The sequence below is a fragment of the Drosophila grimshawi genome, unplaced genomic scaffold, assembly GCF_018153295.1.
Source record: "Drosophila grimshawi isolate 15287-2541.00 unplaced genomic scaffold, ASM1815329v1 contig_848, whole genome shotgun sequence".
Classification (NCBI taxonomy): domain Eukaryota; kingdom Metazoa; phylum Arthropoda; class Insecta; order Diptera; family Drosophilidae; genus Drosophila; species Drosophila grimshawi.
In genome coordinates, this window is record NW_025063692.1 from 1,017,501 (window position 1) to 1,035,276 (window position 17,776).

Here is a 17,776-nt window from a genome sequence, read left to right on the forward strand (position 1 = left end):
CCATACATAGACATAAGCAAATGTATATTGTGCACCTATCTTAGGTAAGCGTAATTTGCGCGAAGCATTTTTTATTTGTATAAGAAACTTTATTTAATCTTGAACATCAAAGCTGAGAACTCGAATACCAGCCAGGGTTAGATATATTTTAAAGATTGCCAATAAATCATAATCAATTAATAGCAAGAACAATTTGAAGTTAGCTCTACTTTCACTTATATTTCATAGAGATATCTTTTATGCAAAGCTCTCTCCATTATTAGTGTCTGTGCTTAGCAAACAAAAGCTTCGCAAAGCTTTGCCAGCTTTTGCTTACGACGTCAAAGCTTCTGCTGCTGCCACAAAGCTGGTAATATGATGCTTTCTGCTGTAGCAGGAACAATTAAATGAAATAGCGAACAGCTCAAAGCTCTGGGAAAGTAACAAGGCTGTTCACCAAACAACTAAACTTTCGACCAATTGCCAAAAACTGCTCAAGATCGTTTCAATAAATATCTATATGCATATGCAACTAATGTCAAAATCATAATATCTCTTGCCAGTGTATAAGGTAATATTAACAATAAAGTCAAATGAAGACGATGCGAGGCCAGAGCAATCTTACTTATTTGTATAATAATTTGGGACTAGTATCTATATTTATGTGGTGTAATGTGTTCAATAAAACTGTAATTGTTTTTATTTTCTCACAATAATTTCAAAAAACTTTTTATTTTCGTTTCTGTTCTGTGGCGTGTTTAAAGTTTATGTGTTTATTCATGTGCAGAGTTTTTTTTAAATTTATTTTAGCCAATTTCAGAGTAAATCATTTTTGGATTTATAATTGTAAGTAACAGCGCGTTGGGCTTTCATTAAATTTTAATAAACATTTGCTTAATTCATTTTAATGCTAAAAAATATTGCTTACGTTTGAATTTATAGCACAAAGAAAATAGTACTTGTATTAAGTTAACACTTAGTAAGTTATTGAATAAAAAAAAAATTCATCTCTTTGAATTATCATAAGTATAAGAGTATGTATATAGTATAATAATAGGTTTGTTAGATATTTAGGCTGTGTGTTTTTGTGTTTGTATTTTTTTATTTTTATTTTTATTTATTTTTTTTTTGGTTTTCTTGTGGTTGTTCTCTTTAACTTAGCTGCTAAATTGTTCATATGTACAATTATTTTAATATTCATTGTCAAGTGTAAGAAGCGCCAAAAATTGATTGTTGCAGCATTTTCTCATTTTAATTTTTCTTCGTTTGATGAGTGAGTTTGTTTTTATCCAACCTCACAGAATATTAATGTTCTATTTGCTGTATGAATGTGTGAATATGTATCCATTAATATTTTATAGTCTATGTTAATATCATCATAATTTTGACTTGTTTTATTCAATTGCCTCGTGTAAATAGCTTATTTGCTAGCTAATTATATAGTTTATAACTATATATATTTGTAATATATAAGTTTATTTGCATTTGCTAAAGAACTTCGGTGAAGATAAAAAGACATGCAAGCATTTTGTGCATTATGCATTTGCATTTTATGGTATAACTAACTTGCATAATGGGCTGCTTAAGTATTTAAATTCAAATAGTCTTGAACAACAATTCTATGCAAATCAAAAAAAAAAAAAAAATTCCGAATAGATCGAAGAGTATTAAGTAAAATACATACGTATTTCTATTTGGCCTTTACAATATAAATATAATACGCTGCTGGGCAATGAATAGAGCGGATAAAGTGATAATACAGTATGCGTATAACGAGTATTTTATATCGGAAACCTCACCATCAATTAATACACTAATTCAGTTTACTTTTGCAGCAGTTTCACGAATTTCATAGGAAGTAAGTATTTCAGATCATAACAATATTTTTAAGTCAGTTTTTTTTTTTGTTTTGGTTACATTTTCATACTTTCATTTGCCATATAAGATTAATAGTTCTGTATAAGGCATCTACCTATACGCCTTAAACAATTTGCATAATTAACTTATTTGCAATTCAATTAATACATATAAGCTTAATATAAAAAAAAAAAATAAGAAAAAATAACATATCTAACCTGTCAGCAGTCCCAGAAGGATTAGTAATAAATCCTAGAAGCATTATGACTATACTAGTTGCTGGTATTTTCTGAGCGTAAAATAAATCTTGAAGAAACTTACTAACATACAGTGAGCATTCAATATCAGTAACCAGTTAATTAGCAAAAGTAATTCTGTAGTTACTAATATTCATATATTAAAAACATTGTACAAACATATATAAAATTATATTCAGAAAGCACCTTAATCATATTCCATATTTGTAAATGAACTTATACGGTGTAGATATAGTGTATAGTTCACTATAACCCATCTCGAACAATCACTAAACGAAAAAAAATAAAAATAAGCAATATCAGAAATCATGACTACGAATTTGAATACAAGCGGTCTCAATTACTGATCTATAATAAGAAGAATGTGAATTTAGAGTTTTGGGTGCCAAAGAGACAACACTTAGGGAACAAAACGCAATATTGACGAATATTGAATGAATTAGGCGTAGAGTAAGATATAAATATAGAATAAAGCACATTGCAACAGAAAATATATAATCGAAGATTTGTTTTTATAGATTTTGTGTTTGGTTATAACATTTTTATTTAGATACTTGAGATTTGAAACTTAGATTTTATTGATATTTTCATATGTTTACATATGAATGTAAGTATGGTTTGTATAGTTTAAAGTTTGTTTATTTTATTTGATTTATTTTTGTTTTGTTTTAATAAAGCTGAACCACATATAAAATAGAAATTATTTTAGCATGGTGATTAGATTGTTGTAGAGAAGAAACTATACGAAAGCAGAAAGTTAACGAAAAAATATTAATTGTTATGTATAGTGTATAGAGTGTACAAGGGTATAGAGTGTATAGAGTGTATAGAGTGTACAAGGGTATAGGGTGTACAGAGTGTTTGTTTACCAGAGAGTTTCCAGAGAGGTTTGCGCGACGGTGATTGTAAAATGCGATAGTTCTTAAGGCATTCAATATATGTATATATATATATATGTATATGTTAATTTATATACACATATATATTGTATATAAATATATCGTAAAATGTTTGCATTTTTATTGAATATACTTTAGAAAGATTTTGCAAGCTCTAAGTAGTTGTAGTAAGAATGCCAAAATAAATGTAATAGAAAAATATGATATTGTTTAGTAAGGCATGCAGAAATATGTATATAATATGTAGTTACTGGATAAATGTAAATTTAAAAAACAGTTGTTTAGCAACATCTATGCAGGTCATTCCAGTTTCTTAGGGAACTTCAAATACCCATGAGCCGACTATTTGTGTATGCGCGTAAATAACCTATTATTAAATAGTAGAATTACTTTTTTGCAATTTTCCTTTTTAACTTGTTACTTTCGTGGACTCGTACACGACAATTGAAAAGAAAGAACCCAATTTTAAACACTGTTTTACTTCTTTGAAGGAACAATTTGATTAACCTAATCTATAAATGTAATAAATAATAATCAGGGTGTCAAAACAGGGTGTCTTGTAGCGGAACGGTCCCCAGTACCCTAAGGTACTGGAACAAATTCATACTCTTTACCCTCACACTATCGGAAACGGAACCGGAACGTAAATTCATTTCGGTCCGACACCTTGATAATCATCCAATAAATAAATATATTTTAATGCGAATTAAATGATAATTTTGTTAATCGTTTTGAATAAATCGAAGCAAAATTTGTATAGTTCTGAACCAAATTGATTGTCTGCGCAGCAGAGAGCTGCAGTGCAATGAAAAGATAGCCTAGCTAGTGTACATGTATTACTAAATCGAATCAAATGACTTTTCAGTTATGCAACTAGATGCACAAACAAAGATACACGCAGACAGATTGAAGTAACGCGCTCATGGAAACAAGTCCAGCTCTGGGGAACCCAAGCAGAAACGAAAGAAGCGACTGCGATACACATATATATATATATGTATATATATATAATAATAGCTGTAAGCACATACGATGTACTAAGTTCATGCCCCATGCAATAAGCTTCTCTTGTTCGCGTCAATGGGATGTACCAAATGTTCATACATTTTACAGATTTATTTGGGGATTTCCCTTCATTTGCTTGGATTCAATAGGAGTAGTTTTTGCCTGAGATTGCTTTTAGTTCTTCAGGCAGACATAGGGGTATATATGTATGTGTGTATGTATATATAAGTCGTATATAATTAGTTTAATAAGCAGATTTTTGTAATTCATTTCGAATATCAACACGTTCGATTATCAACAGTTGTTGCTGCTGCAGCTGATTCAGCGAAAAGGCAAAACAATCGAGATGAGGAAGCATCAATTAGCATATTTATGGTTCGCCTTAAACTACTAGCATACAAATACGAGTATGTACATATTCATATTTCATATTTGTATTTGTATTTATATTTGTATTGTATATGTATTTGTTAAAAGCGGAAGCATTATGCTTAGGCATACACATATTATATATATATATATATATATATATATATATATTTAAATTATGCCCTTGGCGCGGTTGCATGGCGTTCAGTAAGCCTACAATATCTCATTTGTTGTATTTTTTGTATCTGTGTATATATATGTAAGTAATTAGAAAAAAAAATCCAACTATAAATTTGATTTAGTTAATTTGCTTTCGGTTGGTTTTCGTTTTGGTTTTTTTTTTTTTTGTTTTTGTTTTTCTTTTATTTTTGCTCTCCTTTTTTCATTTTGCAAGCATTTCAATAAAAATGCCTGTACAATAGAACAAATGCCAAATGTATATTTTATATGTATATGTATGTATATATATATATATAGATGTATATACATATATATATATATATATTTACGTGTATATGGTGTATACTTTGCTTTTATCTCTTTTATACATATATACATACATGTATATGTAAGTAATATTAAAAAAGCGTTTTTGTTATTAAATTGGTGTTATTTGCTTTTTTCTTTTTTTTGTTCTCTTTACGAATTTTGCTAAGCATTCCTTTGTGGATTGCATTGTTAATTGTATGTATTTATAATCTTTATCGATGTGGTATACGGTATATAATTATATTTCTGCGATTAGTTGGAATTTTACCTTAACAAATTCAAGTTACGGTTTCTGTTTTCTGTTTATCGATATCTTTTGGCCGCGGCTTTGTGGCTAATAAGCTGCCACCAGGCAAATGGCATATAATACATGTGTGGATGTGTGTATATATATATATATATATATATATATATATATATATTGGAGTAGGTGTGCTTTTGTCTGTGTCGGTTTGTGTGTATATATGAAGATATAAACTTCTTGCAAATTTCCTTAACGATTAGATCAAACCATATTTTATTATTGTGCACGAATTCGTTGTCTCTGCTGCATGCTTCCGACTCTTTGACAATCCCGAATTCCGGCGCAACTACAATTCTTGCGGTTAATCACCACCTAAACTTAACGCCTGCACTATACGTGGATCAGCTTTACTACCCTCACGAAACTCTTCTAAGGTTAGCCGATCATCATGATTCTTATCCATTTGATCGAAGATCTTATCGACCCGCTTCTGTGGTGTGTTTTCATCCTCCGTTTGCGGCTGTTGACCCTGCTCGAAAATGGATAAAATATTATTAGTATTGATGTCTGTCTACTTGTTTTTCGAAATGAATATAATATAAATTATAATTACGTTTAAGATTAGTTAAAAATAGTTTATTTTTTCGGCCAAAGCTCTTGAAATGTGTCTCTTTGATACGTAGTTAGTTGTACGCATAAATATATGTAAATCATCAAAATTCCTAGGTAAGATATGATTCTGTAAAGCCTATAAACTTACCACCATTTGATAAATGGCATCAACAATGTTGTACATCTCCTCTCGAGTTATGTAGCCATCGTTGTCCACATCATAAAGACGGAAAGCCCCTTCATAGAGTGTTCATATTTAATTAATTAGATGCATCAAGATACTTTCCGAACCTTTCTTCTATAACTTACAGTGTAATTTTTCATCTAGATTTCCACGTGATGTAATGGAAAGCGCACGTATGAACTCCTCAAACTCAATGGCTCCATCCTGTTGGGATATTTGAATGAATAGTCATTAACATATTACAAAATTATAAAGTACAAAGTATACATTACATTATTCTCATCGAAAACCCGAAATACCAAAGAGGCAAATTTACTGGGATCTCCATCCGGGAAGAATTGTTTATAAATTTTGATGAATCCCTGTGCGAAAAGTTAGTTAATTAGTGATAGGATAAGAGAGATATTTGTTACAAATTGATATTGCAATACTATACCCAATAATTAATTAATATCAAATAATTTCGATGTATTCATTTTTTATATTAGCATATTTAATATTCAATCGGGTAAATAACACAAGCACTTTAACAAGCATTTAATAAATGGTTTATATTGGCAAATGAGTAGCAGGGTTAGTTAAATCAAACTTATATTTTAAGTGCACACTAACGAGAAGTAAGCTTCGGTAAATACACATTTTGTATTACATTTCCAATCATTTTAAAATGTTAAATTAATTTTATGAACACTTAGAATGTAAAGTAGTTCAAGACTCGTTAATCACATTGAAATTGAATATAAATAGATTTTCAAGAAACAACGGATAATCAAAAGTTAAATACACACTCTACTATCTCTCAAGAGCTGCATATATATAGACATATATGCTTCTAAAGGTATATATTTGAAATCGTTGCGTCATCAAATCGTGTTTAGTCTCCTCCCATCACTCTCACATAATTTGTAGTAATAGTCATGGTACTAATGAACCCATTTATAAGTTTAATTTGACCCGCAAATCCCCCAGAGACAATGCTGAAATATTGACGGGGCTCAAACAAAAAATGTACCACAGAGGAAAATAGAAAAAAGTTAGAAAACGCGAACAAGCCAAACAACGCCCAACAAAAAAATGTAGAGGAAGACAGCTGGGAAGAGCTAGAAATAGCGGCAACCCACATTTGGCATATCAGTAAAAATTTCAGCCAGTTTAAGTGGCAGCAACAAACAAGCCAAAAACAAAGCCACAAAAATGCGGCACAAATAATGGCGATGGCGATGAGTGTGGAAGGCCAAACAAACATAAAAGCAAAACATAAAATTACGAGAACAAACTATAAAATATAAAGTATGTAAATAAAAAAATAACTAAGTAGTTTTGCAGTTTTGTTCTCGGTTCCTTGTTTTTTTTTTTTTTTTTTTTTGTTGTTGTTGTGTTTAGCTGTTTGGGTTGTTGAGAAACATTTTTGCTATATGTCTGCATTTCTGAGGTTAGTATTGTGAAAATGAAAAAGAGCAGACTTTCATTATTTTTGTTTTGTTATGATTTTATGGTTTTGTTTTAATAGGATTCGGATGTGGTTAGTTGATTGAGTACGAGTAGCTTAAAATAAAATATGATGCAAACATTCAGCGATTGACTCTTGGCTCGTACTTACTTGTTCAGTCAGCAGACCATTTGGGCAATCTTTGAGAAAACCTTTGTGCCTTTTTTCGTGTCGGAAGTCAAATATTAACATTATAGTTTTTTTTTTTGGTTTTTTAATAGCACAGTTTACAGTTCAGTGAGATACAGTTAAACCAAGAGCGACAAAGGAAAAAAGAGAGAAAGAGAGAGAAAGAGGAGAAATGAGAGAGAGAGAGAGAGAGAGAGAGAGAGAGTTGGTTTAAGATTAGCATACCGAAGAGACGAACAGTTAAAGTTGTTGACCACACATTTGAAACAAAATAATATGCAAATGTATGTTGAACTATTAAGTAATAATAATATTCACATTATATATGTATGTATGCGTGTACATATATACATATGGACATATACGATAGACGTAAATAAATTTGATATTGATATTGATAGCAACCAGCAACTTCTGCGGAAAAAAAGAGCTGCGCACAAATGAGAAAAATATGTATATATGTCTGTTAATGCAAATATTTCAATTTGATGTCAAAAGATTTGTGCATTTTTTAATGCTAATTAAAATGTGCAACGTCGCTCCATCCTATTTACATGCTGCGGCATATTCAGGTTCGAACCGCTCCGAACCTCATTAATTGCATTATTCATGCATTTATTAATTGGCCAGCGGAAAAGTCAAACGTAATTTCGTGTTCAAATGATTTAAATGATAAGATTTTATTTTTTAAAATTTAAATGACCTGGTTTCATGTGTATTATACATACTCGAAGAGAGGAGAGTCTCTAAGTAGGATAGTGACAAATAACATTTGAGCATTGCTGCCAAATAGGTATAACCAAAAAGTTCTTACCATTGACGAATTTCCTTTTCCGTAACTGAAAAGAGAGACAAAACAAGAGACAAGTTAATGATAAACTTAAAGTGCTATTATTAATCATATAGTTAAGTAGTAAACTCCTGTTAAGGGCATTAAATGGTAGGAATTTAATCGAGTAACTCATTACTCTGACTTTTGGCCAATGTGAAAATCAGCCATTGAACCCCGGACTCATGCCGTTGAGCTACTTACCTCTTGCTTTATTGCCTCACATTCCAGATCCCAGGATCGGGCACCAACTCAATGGGTTCTACTTAGCAATGGCAACTCAAGTAATTTGGCTCAGCCGCTGATTTATGGCCGCTTAGCTCCACTTCGGGCTATTTCAACTTGCCACAAAAATTGATGTTGTGCCATTGACAGGCTTAGGCATCTTAACCGGCCAAACAGCTTCAAAATTGACGAGCCCCACACCAACATAATGGGATACACACAATGGTGTAGCAGTGTGTAATGTGTGTAAGCAGTTGCATAAAGTGCATATCATTTAATAAATCATTTAATTTATTACCAGGTAGCAGTCACATACACCCAACACACCCAACACACCTCACACACCTCACACACCTAACACACACACACACCATCACGCAAATGCCTGCTTGAGCTCTGCGGTATATTCAATCGCATGAGTATGATATTATATATGTATGTATGTACATATATATGTATGTAAGTATATATAGACATATCTGTAGTATACTTTGTGGCGCGTGTGTTGCATGCACGTCTGCACTTAGGAGGCGAAACGAACGCGCTTTCCGCATGCCACTTTACAAATGAAAATAGAAACACTGAAAAATAAGAATGATTACTCTATGAAGAATAACAAAGATGGAATACCCTTTCGGACATACCATTGTCTAGATAAGTTGTGTGCTGAAGCGAGAAAATAGTTGCTTGCTGAGACAACCACATATACTATATGAAAAAGAGCAATATTTGCGCAAACATTCATCTTATGTCAACCATTTGCAACACTCTTTGATGCAAGGCAGCAAAAGGATGATGAACAACTAGTTTGTACCTCCTCTGATGCATATATTCAAGCAAATTGGCATAGTTCTTGTATTTAGAAGTTTATCCAACTTATGTCTCATACATGTATGTATGTATGTATGTACTTGTATACATTTCGCCATTTTTGTGGAAGAAAAACGAAGAAATATTGAAAAACAAATATTTCTCTTTTACTCTATGGGTCTCAGTTGTGTGGCAAGTAAAGGTGTCTGACTTAAGCCAAGAAAGACTTCACGAAAAGCATACAATTAAAAGAGCTCAATAGTTTCACATGAATGTTTAACCATTATGTACATACATATATACATATCCTTCAGTCCGATGTGGACAAAACTGGTAATGAGCCATCATTCGAGAACATTGACGTTGCATTATACATTAGCATTGTTAAACATGTGTCCATTATACAATAATGTATCTAAATATAAAGGATCAACTCTAAAATTGGTATTTGTGTATATTATTCATGAATAACATTCATATAGTATTTGTGAATACGGTACGCGGAGCTAAAGTCCAATTGTGCAGCCAATCAAAGCAGTCTTATTTGTGTCAAAATGATGCCACTTAATTGCTAATACTTGTATAAAGTGATTATCCCTCATTAGGAGATACGCTCTTTGAGAGTTTGCAATTAAGCTTGTTGTACAATTTGTTTTGAAATGATATACAGGAGAAGGCAGTTGAGTTATGCGGAATATGCGATGTATAGTATTAATTGGAATATTCAACTCTTGAGCTCTTGCAATCGTATTAAGAGCTTAACCCGACCAACAACAACCAGCAACATATCCTTTGCGAGCGCTGCGCGGACATTAAAACATTTACTTGGAACTTGTGGAAGGAGGGGGGCTGATTGGGGGCTTGTGACTTGGGGCAGTGGCCGTCAGAGTCTTTGCACGCAATGCAAGTGAGCCGCAGCCATTGAGTACAAATTGAAAAGGTCCCTGGTTGCCTAGCATCAAAATATATAACTCATTATAAGCCGCACAAGCAGAAACAGAGCCCAACCGCAGCCACAAACCCATTGAACCCACTAGCGCCCCTTTTAAAAGTCTACGCACGCCAACGCGTCGGCCAAGTTAGCTCCGGGGCATGTTGATGTCGACGAGGTTGGAGGACTTTACTGCGGCTACATGAATAATACATGTGGATGGGTATCTCCCACTGTATTTGCCTGAGTATGAGCATGAGTATGAGTATGAGTATGAGTGTCTGTGTCTGTGTGTGTGGGTATGAGTGTTTGTGTGTGAACAGTGCCGCCAGCATTAAAGCAAATTAGTTCATAGCCGGGCGCATTGAGTGCGCTACTCAAGGATCCAATCCCCCCACCCCCCGGCAAGCACACACTCTTGCTGACGACCCCACCTGCTCTGCGTCATCTACCCATATAATCTTTGAGCCAGTACCAAAAAAAAAATATAAAAATCATTTCGATTTAAATGTTTGTTTGTACAAGGCGGCATTTTTTTCATTTCATACCCTCGTTGAGGGTCTTATAATTTTCTCATGAAATGTGAAATGTCTGCGCTTATGTTTATCCGATTTATTTCGAACTGCCTCAATTCTAATGTTATCTATGACTTCTAATCAACCAGATCGGACCACTATTTTATATAGCTGCCTTGGCAATAATCGGTCGACAGATTTGTTCTCGTATTAAGAAATATTTTCTTTTACAAAAATAAAAGTCATTGTGATCATTATCATATAGCTGACGTAGGTTCCTCTGGCCGAAAGACGAGATTGGGATGTCTATAGACATACATACATTGAATCTCTTCGGGTACAATCTAACTGCAAAATCGCGGAATATTCAATTCAAGTCAACAAATTAACTGCGGTCTGCAAGGGTGTGTAATTTCGGCGTGCCAAGGATAAGCGTTCTTGCTTGTTTTTTAATTCGCTGTTGGTATTTTGTCCCTTTTTTCTTATGCTAAAAGTCATTTGTGGCTCGCAGTGTTTATTTAATCATTTTTGGCAGCATTTTGGGTGCCTGCTGCGAACAGATCCAGCAGCAAAAGGCCAACAAGCACGGCATTTTGACTTTTTGTATTTAATTTAATTTTAAATTGATTTAATTTAACTTCCTTGAAAGCACACACACACACACACGCACACGCACACTGATACACCAAAGAGCACACACCTACATGCATAGCACGAAACAAGGACTCAGCCGTCGCCTGGGAGTGGCCACATGCTAATTAATGAATTGCTGCCATCACCCATACAAAAAGCAAAATTCACAAAATATAAGGGAAAAAACCAGCTACAATTTGCATGCGCATATGTGATGTGTGTTGCTGATGGTGTGTGTGTGTGTGTGCGAGTGTGTGCGAGTGTGTGCGAATGTGTCATGTGCGTGAGACGGAAAACTTTTTGTAGTTGTTTGCCATGGCCTCGCAACTTTATGATGTGAGTACACCGTAAAGCTCATTAAGAATACCCTGTAAGCAAGCTGGGCTTAAATATGTGGCAAGCACGCCACCGAGTGGCGCAACAAATGCGTCATTTATCCTAATACCTAAGTGCACTTCATCCAAAATGAAAGATAAGTGCCATCGCATGGGCGATGGATGAAACTATCTATACAAATCATATTGATACAAATGGTATAATTGTGTTCGTCCTCTTTTTAAATTTCAAATATGGTTTGCGCTGACAGGTCAACTGTTTTCTTCACATTTCTTTTATATACTCCGATATATTTTGGATCCTGTCGGGATTCATCTTCAGGCCGAGATTCTCAGTGACAGTTCAGTCAGCTGCTTAGAATTCCGATGGAATTCGAAGTAAATCAGCTTATATAAAAGAATAAATAAACAGTTGACTAGCGAAAACCAGCGAAAAACCATATTGAAGTTATTTCAAATATGAACATCTGAATTGCCATATATCGATATATGATGCCAATAACAAATATCTATGTCCATATAAATATGGATGGTGTTGGGCACATTCGTCTGAGTTTACCACTGAAACTCAATCAAGAACTTATCTCCGCCTTATCTTGGACACATTTTTTTGTTAGTAGTAGTTCTAATAATAAGATAACTATATACTTCAGATGTACCTATGCCCCAGCACTGGCCGATGACTCGTTTTGAACTCGACTCTAATGTGGCAAGGCACAACCCTGTTGCATTGCATGTCCATGTTAGCTTGGCAATCACTTAACAATGCACCAATTAATTACCCTCGGGCATTGGTGTACAATTGCTCGATGCGCCTTGGCGCCTTGCATTTCATGCAATTTTAATTTAAATTCTGTATGCAGTTTGTGAATGTAACATGTAACTAAAAACCTATTACCAACTAAGCTTCAAAGCCAAGCGTGATAAGGAACACGAAGGATTCAAAAAAAGGAGTGGAGGCAGTCCTAAATTTCTTCTTGCTGAATCATATCTGAAGATTACCGAGACAAAAAGTGGGAAAGCCAACAGGGAATAAAAAGGGAATTGGCAAAATGCAAGCTGTCCCAACTTGCTACTTTATACTTAAGCATCGCTGAACATAATTTTAAGGCAATTTGCAAATTTTCTTTCTTGTCATTTGCTCGTCAATTTCAACGACTGCACAGCGCTTTTCCACCTACATTTTCCTTCTCCTCTCATCTCTCTCTTGCTCTTCAGCAGTATCTCTCGCTCTCTCTCTCTCTGTCTCTGTCTCTCGCAGTCAGGGCTGCAGCAAGAGCTGGCTTTGACTAGAATTACTAACTGAATAACTGAATAACCGACTGACTGACTGACACTACATACATGTATATATATATATATATATATACAATTCCACACATGTGTTGCTATCAAAACTATTGAGCTGAAGACTACTAGTAAGTCTAAGAGCTTCGGAGCCAGTCGTTGCTGCTGGTGCTCCTGTGCTGTGAAAGCATCGATGGCGCCATTAGCAAATTATTTACAACATGTGCATCATGTTCGAGCCTGGAATTGGTATTTGGACGGGGACTGACATTGTGACAGTGGCACGGGGACTGCAATAAAAACAGTGTCCCAAGTCAGTCTTTAAATTTGAATTTTAATGCATTATCCCAAAAGCATTGGAAAACTGGGGAGTCTTGGTTTGACTCTTCAAATATGACTATATTTGTAAACATACAAACAATTTGATTCCTAGAACAACGTGCAAAACAAAGTCCAAAATTTAGTTGCTTATTCTTATGTGATATTCATTAACAACCACAACGATTTTTGGTCTGAATGAGATTCCTTCTGTGTTTCCCCAATCCTTGCAGTGCATTTTGAACCATTTCACGTTTTATTATACACAAATTAATTATAGTCTTTATTTTATTGCTTTTCATTTTAAATGGTAATTATATAAATCACTTTTAATGGTATATAATTGACTTTCAATTTCAATTATGCCTTTTTAATATAACTTAAAATACATTTATATATATAAGGGCGTTATTTGAGAGCAATTAATAAATACGCAAAATGTGAATGGATAAAATAAAATCAAAATTTTCTATTGACATGTTATGTAATTGTTGATAAGTATTGATGTGATTCATGATTTATTATGTCAACAATTAGCTGTGACAGCTTTCCCGTCCCGCTCGCCACCCCTTGGTCCACTGTGCAACTGGCGCCAGCAGCAATGGAATGATGGTTGAACAGGAACAAGCGCTTGAGACGTCATTGGCAAATAGGTGGGATGGGTGGGGGTGGGTGGTGTCGTTATCGGGAGCATAGTGGGGCACATTTGAGTGCGTTTTTAGTGCTCTGGTTGCTTGTTGCTTTTACACGTTTGATTTCCACTGCTAAATGCCAAACAAACTGTCACGACGAGACAAGCTGAGTGCCCACTCTGACACATACACATGCTAAGAGGGGGGGTGAGGCAGAGAGAGAGAGAGCGATAGAGAGAGAGAGAGAGAGAGAGAGAGAGATAACGTGACAATAGGGCTGCCCCCATCGACCATTGAACACAAATACAACAAGTGCAATAATAATTTCAACATTGAATTGAAATTTGAGTGCCCCAACTGACTGAATGCCAATGCGTGCGAAATGAACTGACAGACGTTTTGGGGGCATAGGGCAGAGGATAGGGGGCATAGGATACACCCAAGAGAAGCATCACTATTTTCTGTGTGAGTGTGTTTGCATAGCAAAGAGCATGTGCCAAATGACTGCAGTTCAAATGTGACAGTGCGACAGGCAGCAGGCAGCAGGCACCAGGCACCAGGCACCAATCTGGGTCTGAGTCTGAGTCTGGTTCTGGGTCTGGGTCTAGCTCAGAGTCTGGCTCCTGCTTCTGGTCTGGAATGATGCTGTCTGCATTTCAGTTTTATACGCGATTTGCTGTCGCCTTACTGCGACTGTTTGTCGAAGTGTAACACATACCGAAATTGACATGAAAGTGCCACACACTCGCACAAACACCCCATATAATGTCGTAAGTACCAGTGAATTGCAATGGCGGCAAAAAGTAATCAAATGCTGTCCATATTTCACAATGTTTTTGCTCGACTGCACTCTAAAGGGCCTTTACTGACTATGCAAATAGAGATTGCTACAGAAATTGTCTATTCGCATACCATAATCTGCCAAAGAATTTGCATATATAATTGAAGAATTATCCGGCTTATCTAACAATGTATTAGCGAAATTGAATGTATACATTAACATTTATGCATTGCGCAATGTTCTAATTCAGTTGATTCAATTTTTTTGAAGGCTTACATTTAGTAAGGAATATTACCTGAAACTTTGAGCAGAAAACGGTAGAGTTTCCAGACCAATTGTTGTTGAATTTATAAGTGCATTGCCAACAATATTTCCACTCCAAGCAATGGCCCACATAGAATGCTCCGTCAGCTTTTAAAGCTGATGAGCAGACAGCAAACCGTAAGCTGCAATCGAAATTCTATGAAATGTTGTAGGCGGACTTGTTATGCGATTCGAACACTCAGAAACTTTCGCCTTGTGCAACCCGTACTTATTAGACCTATGCTTATTTCAACTTGCTGCTGCCACAAACCGAAAAGCTCCTGGGCAGCCAGTGAAACTAAGAGGCTTATAAAAAGGACCTCATTGCCAACATATGGCCATAATGATGGATATGGAGCACGAAGCATTTAACCACCAAACACAGAAACATGGCTCATATTTGGTATGCATCACATACATATGATATATGAGAGATATAATCTAGCTGATTAAATAAGTTGATCAATGCTTAAATGGTAAATTAAAAATAAATATAAAAATAAAAAACTTAACGTTTCCGAATTGAATTCAGAATGTGGCTGCATCACTTTCACACAAGTGTTAAATTAATGAATATACATCGAATTATGGATTAATGCAATTGTGGTTCAACTCAAGCATATTTATAAAACACATTTATAATAAAATGACTTTGAAACTTCACACATTATGTTATTATACACAGATCCACACTTGCTTATGGGCTGTTGCCAACGAAAAAGAAAGAAAACACATTGTCTCAAACAATCTGGCCTTATTTTCAATTCCGTTCAACATTTTGGCCAGCTTCGTTCAGCTTTGCAGCCATTCACATTTTTTTGAACACTTAAATGGGAGTAACACTTAAATACTATAAGTCAGAAACATAATGCGCACGTTTCGGCTGCCAAAATGGCTTTCAAGAGTTTTTAATGGTCCGCACCATAATTCATATAGAGTTCAAGGCTGGAACGCGCCCAACATGATTTGTGACCGGCTCAAGTGCACGGATACAGTGATACACTGGGGTACACTGGGGTCTATCGTTATACTCACAGTATGTATCTGTTGTCAGACGATCAATGGTGTCCTGCTTCAATTTAGAGTTCTTCTTGCCCATTGTGTTGCCGCAGAGATTGCGTTGCTGCTCGTATGTGGTTGTGGTTGTAGTTGAGGGTGTGTGGCTGTGTGGCTGTGTGTCTCTGTGTCTCTGTGTGTGTGTGTGGTGTTCCGGAGTGCTGCGTATGCCCGCTCGGCCGATGGGTCAGCTACGAGCAACGAGCCTGTTAACGTCAACAGGTAATTGAAGGCGCGTGTCTTATCCCAATTTGGCTGTGGTTCGATCTGAAAGAACAACAGCGACAAGAGATTTAAGATAGATAGATATGTACATAAACACACAAAAACACACATATACTATCAGCAAAGAGGCAGGCGTATTGTCAAGGCGAAACGTCATTCATCATGCAGCTGCCACAGCCCATGCACCTGCCACATTCAGAGCACAGCACACAGCACACAGAACACAGAACACAGCGCACAGCACAAGGGCTACCCCCACTGAATACCCATAGGGCGTCGCGTTCCGCTGATGAATAGCAAAAGGTACTTTGATATTTAAGCATGTCAGCGACGTTTTTGTGTTGTGTGTAAGTGTGTGTGTGTATGTGTGTGTGTGTGTGTGTGTGTGTGTCTGTGTTTTGTTGTATTTTGGTTAGGGCCGCACACCAAAACACACAGCGACATGGACGACGGCAATGACTGAAGCAACCAGGGACATCTCACAATGCCAAGCTGCTGCCAAAAGAAACTGCCGACAGTCACTCAGTCAGTCAGTCACTCAGTCAGGCAGTCAGTCAGTCAGTCAGTCACTCAGTCAGTGCATTTTTCCTTAAGGTTTTTAATATTGCTCTGCAAAAATTCTCTCATTAATATTAAAAACAAATTGAGCTTTTTCTTTAAGATATGCAACTTTCATTCCGTCATTTTTTTTTATATATATTTTATACTCTTACGAAATTGAAGGAATCCTTTCAGAATTATGTCAAGTTGTCCTTGCTCTTCTCGATTTTGTAGCTCAGAACTAATTTTGAATTAAACTTTTATTATTTTCTGAATGACTTTAGTACTTTAAATTATTGAATTTATTCTTATTGTTTCCAATGCCTGCTTTTCTCTGGATGCAAATATATTTTGTAAGAATCTATGAGAATCTGGAAAAGAGCATTTGGTCGACGACTTGAAAATGAAATGGGATGAAATTGCTTGGTTCGCTCTTGGATTCTTTACCTTTGCGGCAACGACAGAAAATGTCGACAATGCTGATGGGATGACGAAAAGCTTGCCACAGAGTTGAGTAATTAAAATTTTAATAATTCCTCGCGAAAATTTGCGCAACAAACTTTTTTAATATCTTGTTGCAAAATTTGCGTTACGGTTTAATTGGCTCTCAATTGGCAATTGAAACTAGTTATGAGCAGTGTACTCGCAGATATGCATGTCCCTTTCTGTTCCTCTCTCTCTCTCTCTCTCTCTCTCTCTCTGTTACATATGTGTGGCATTAAAATGGAATAATCTTGATTGATGCACGCCACAGCCATGAATTCAAAACCACAACCATAATTAGAAGCTGTCGCAGCAACTGCTGCACAAATGATAAACATTTAAGTGAATGACAAATTAGAC

At 35.3% G+C, this 17,776-nt stretch overlaps 1 protein-coding gene across 2 annotated transcripts in view; it reads right to left on the reverse strand.

Moving 5' to 3' along the window:
* Positions 1–5,343: 5,343 nt before the first annotated feature.
* LOC6569525 (frequenin-1) overlaps positions 5,344–17,776 on the reverse strand; it is a 28,951-nt gene continuing 16,518 nt past the window's right edge. For both annotated transcript variants that reach the window (XM_001995482.3, XM_032741379.1), the window contains exons 2-8: positions 16,148–16,435; positions 8,328–8,352; positions 7,496–7,544; positions 6,168–6,257; positions 6,021–6,099; positions 5,860–5,948; positions 5,344–5,628 (exon numbers count right to left, since the gene is read on the reverse strand). In XM_001995482.3, coding sequence (XP_001995518.1) covers positions 5,461–5,628; positions 5,860–5,948; positions 6,021–6,099; positions 6,168–6,257; positions 7,496–7,544; positions 8,328–8,352; positions 16,148–16,211 — 564 coding nt within the window. In that variant the 5' untranslated portion in view covers positions 16,212–16,435 and the 3' untranslated portion in view covers positions 5,344–5,460. The remainder of the gene's footprint in view (positions 5,629–5,859; positions 5,949–6,020; positions 6,100–6,167; positions 6,258–7,495; positions 7,545–8,327; positions 8,353–16,147; positions 16,436–17,776) is intronic.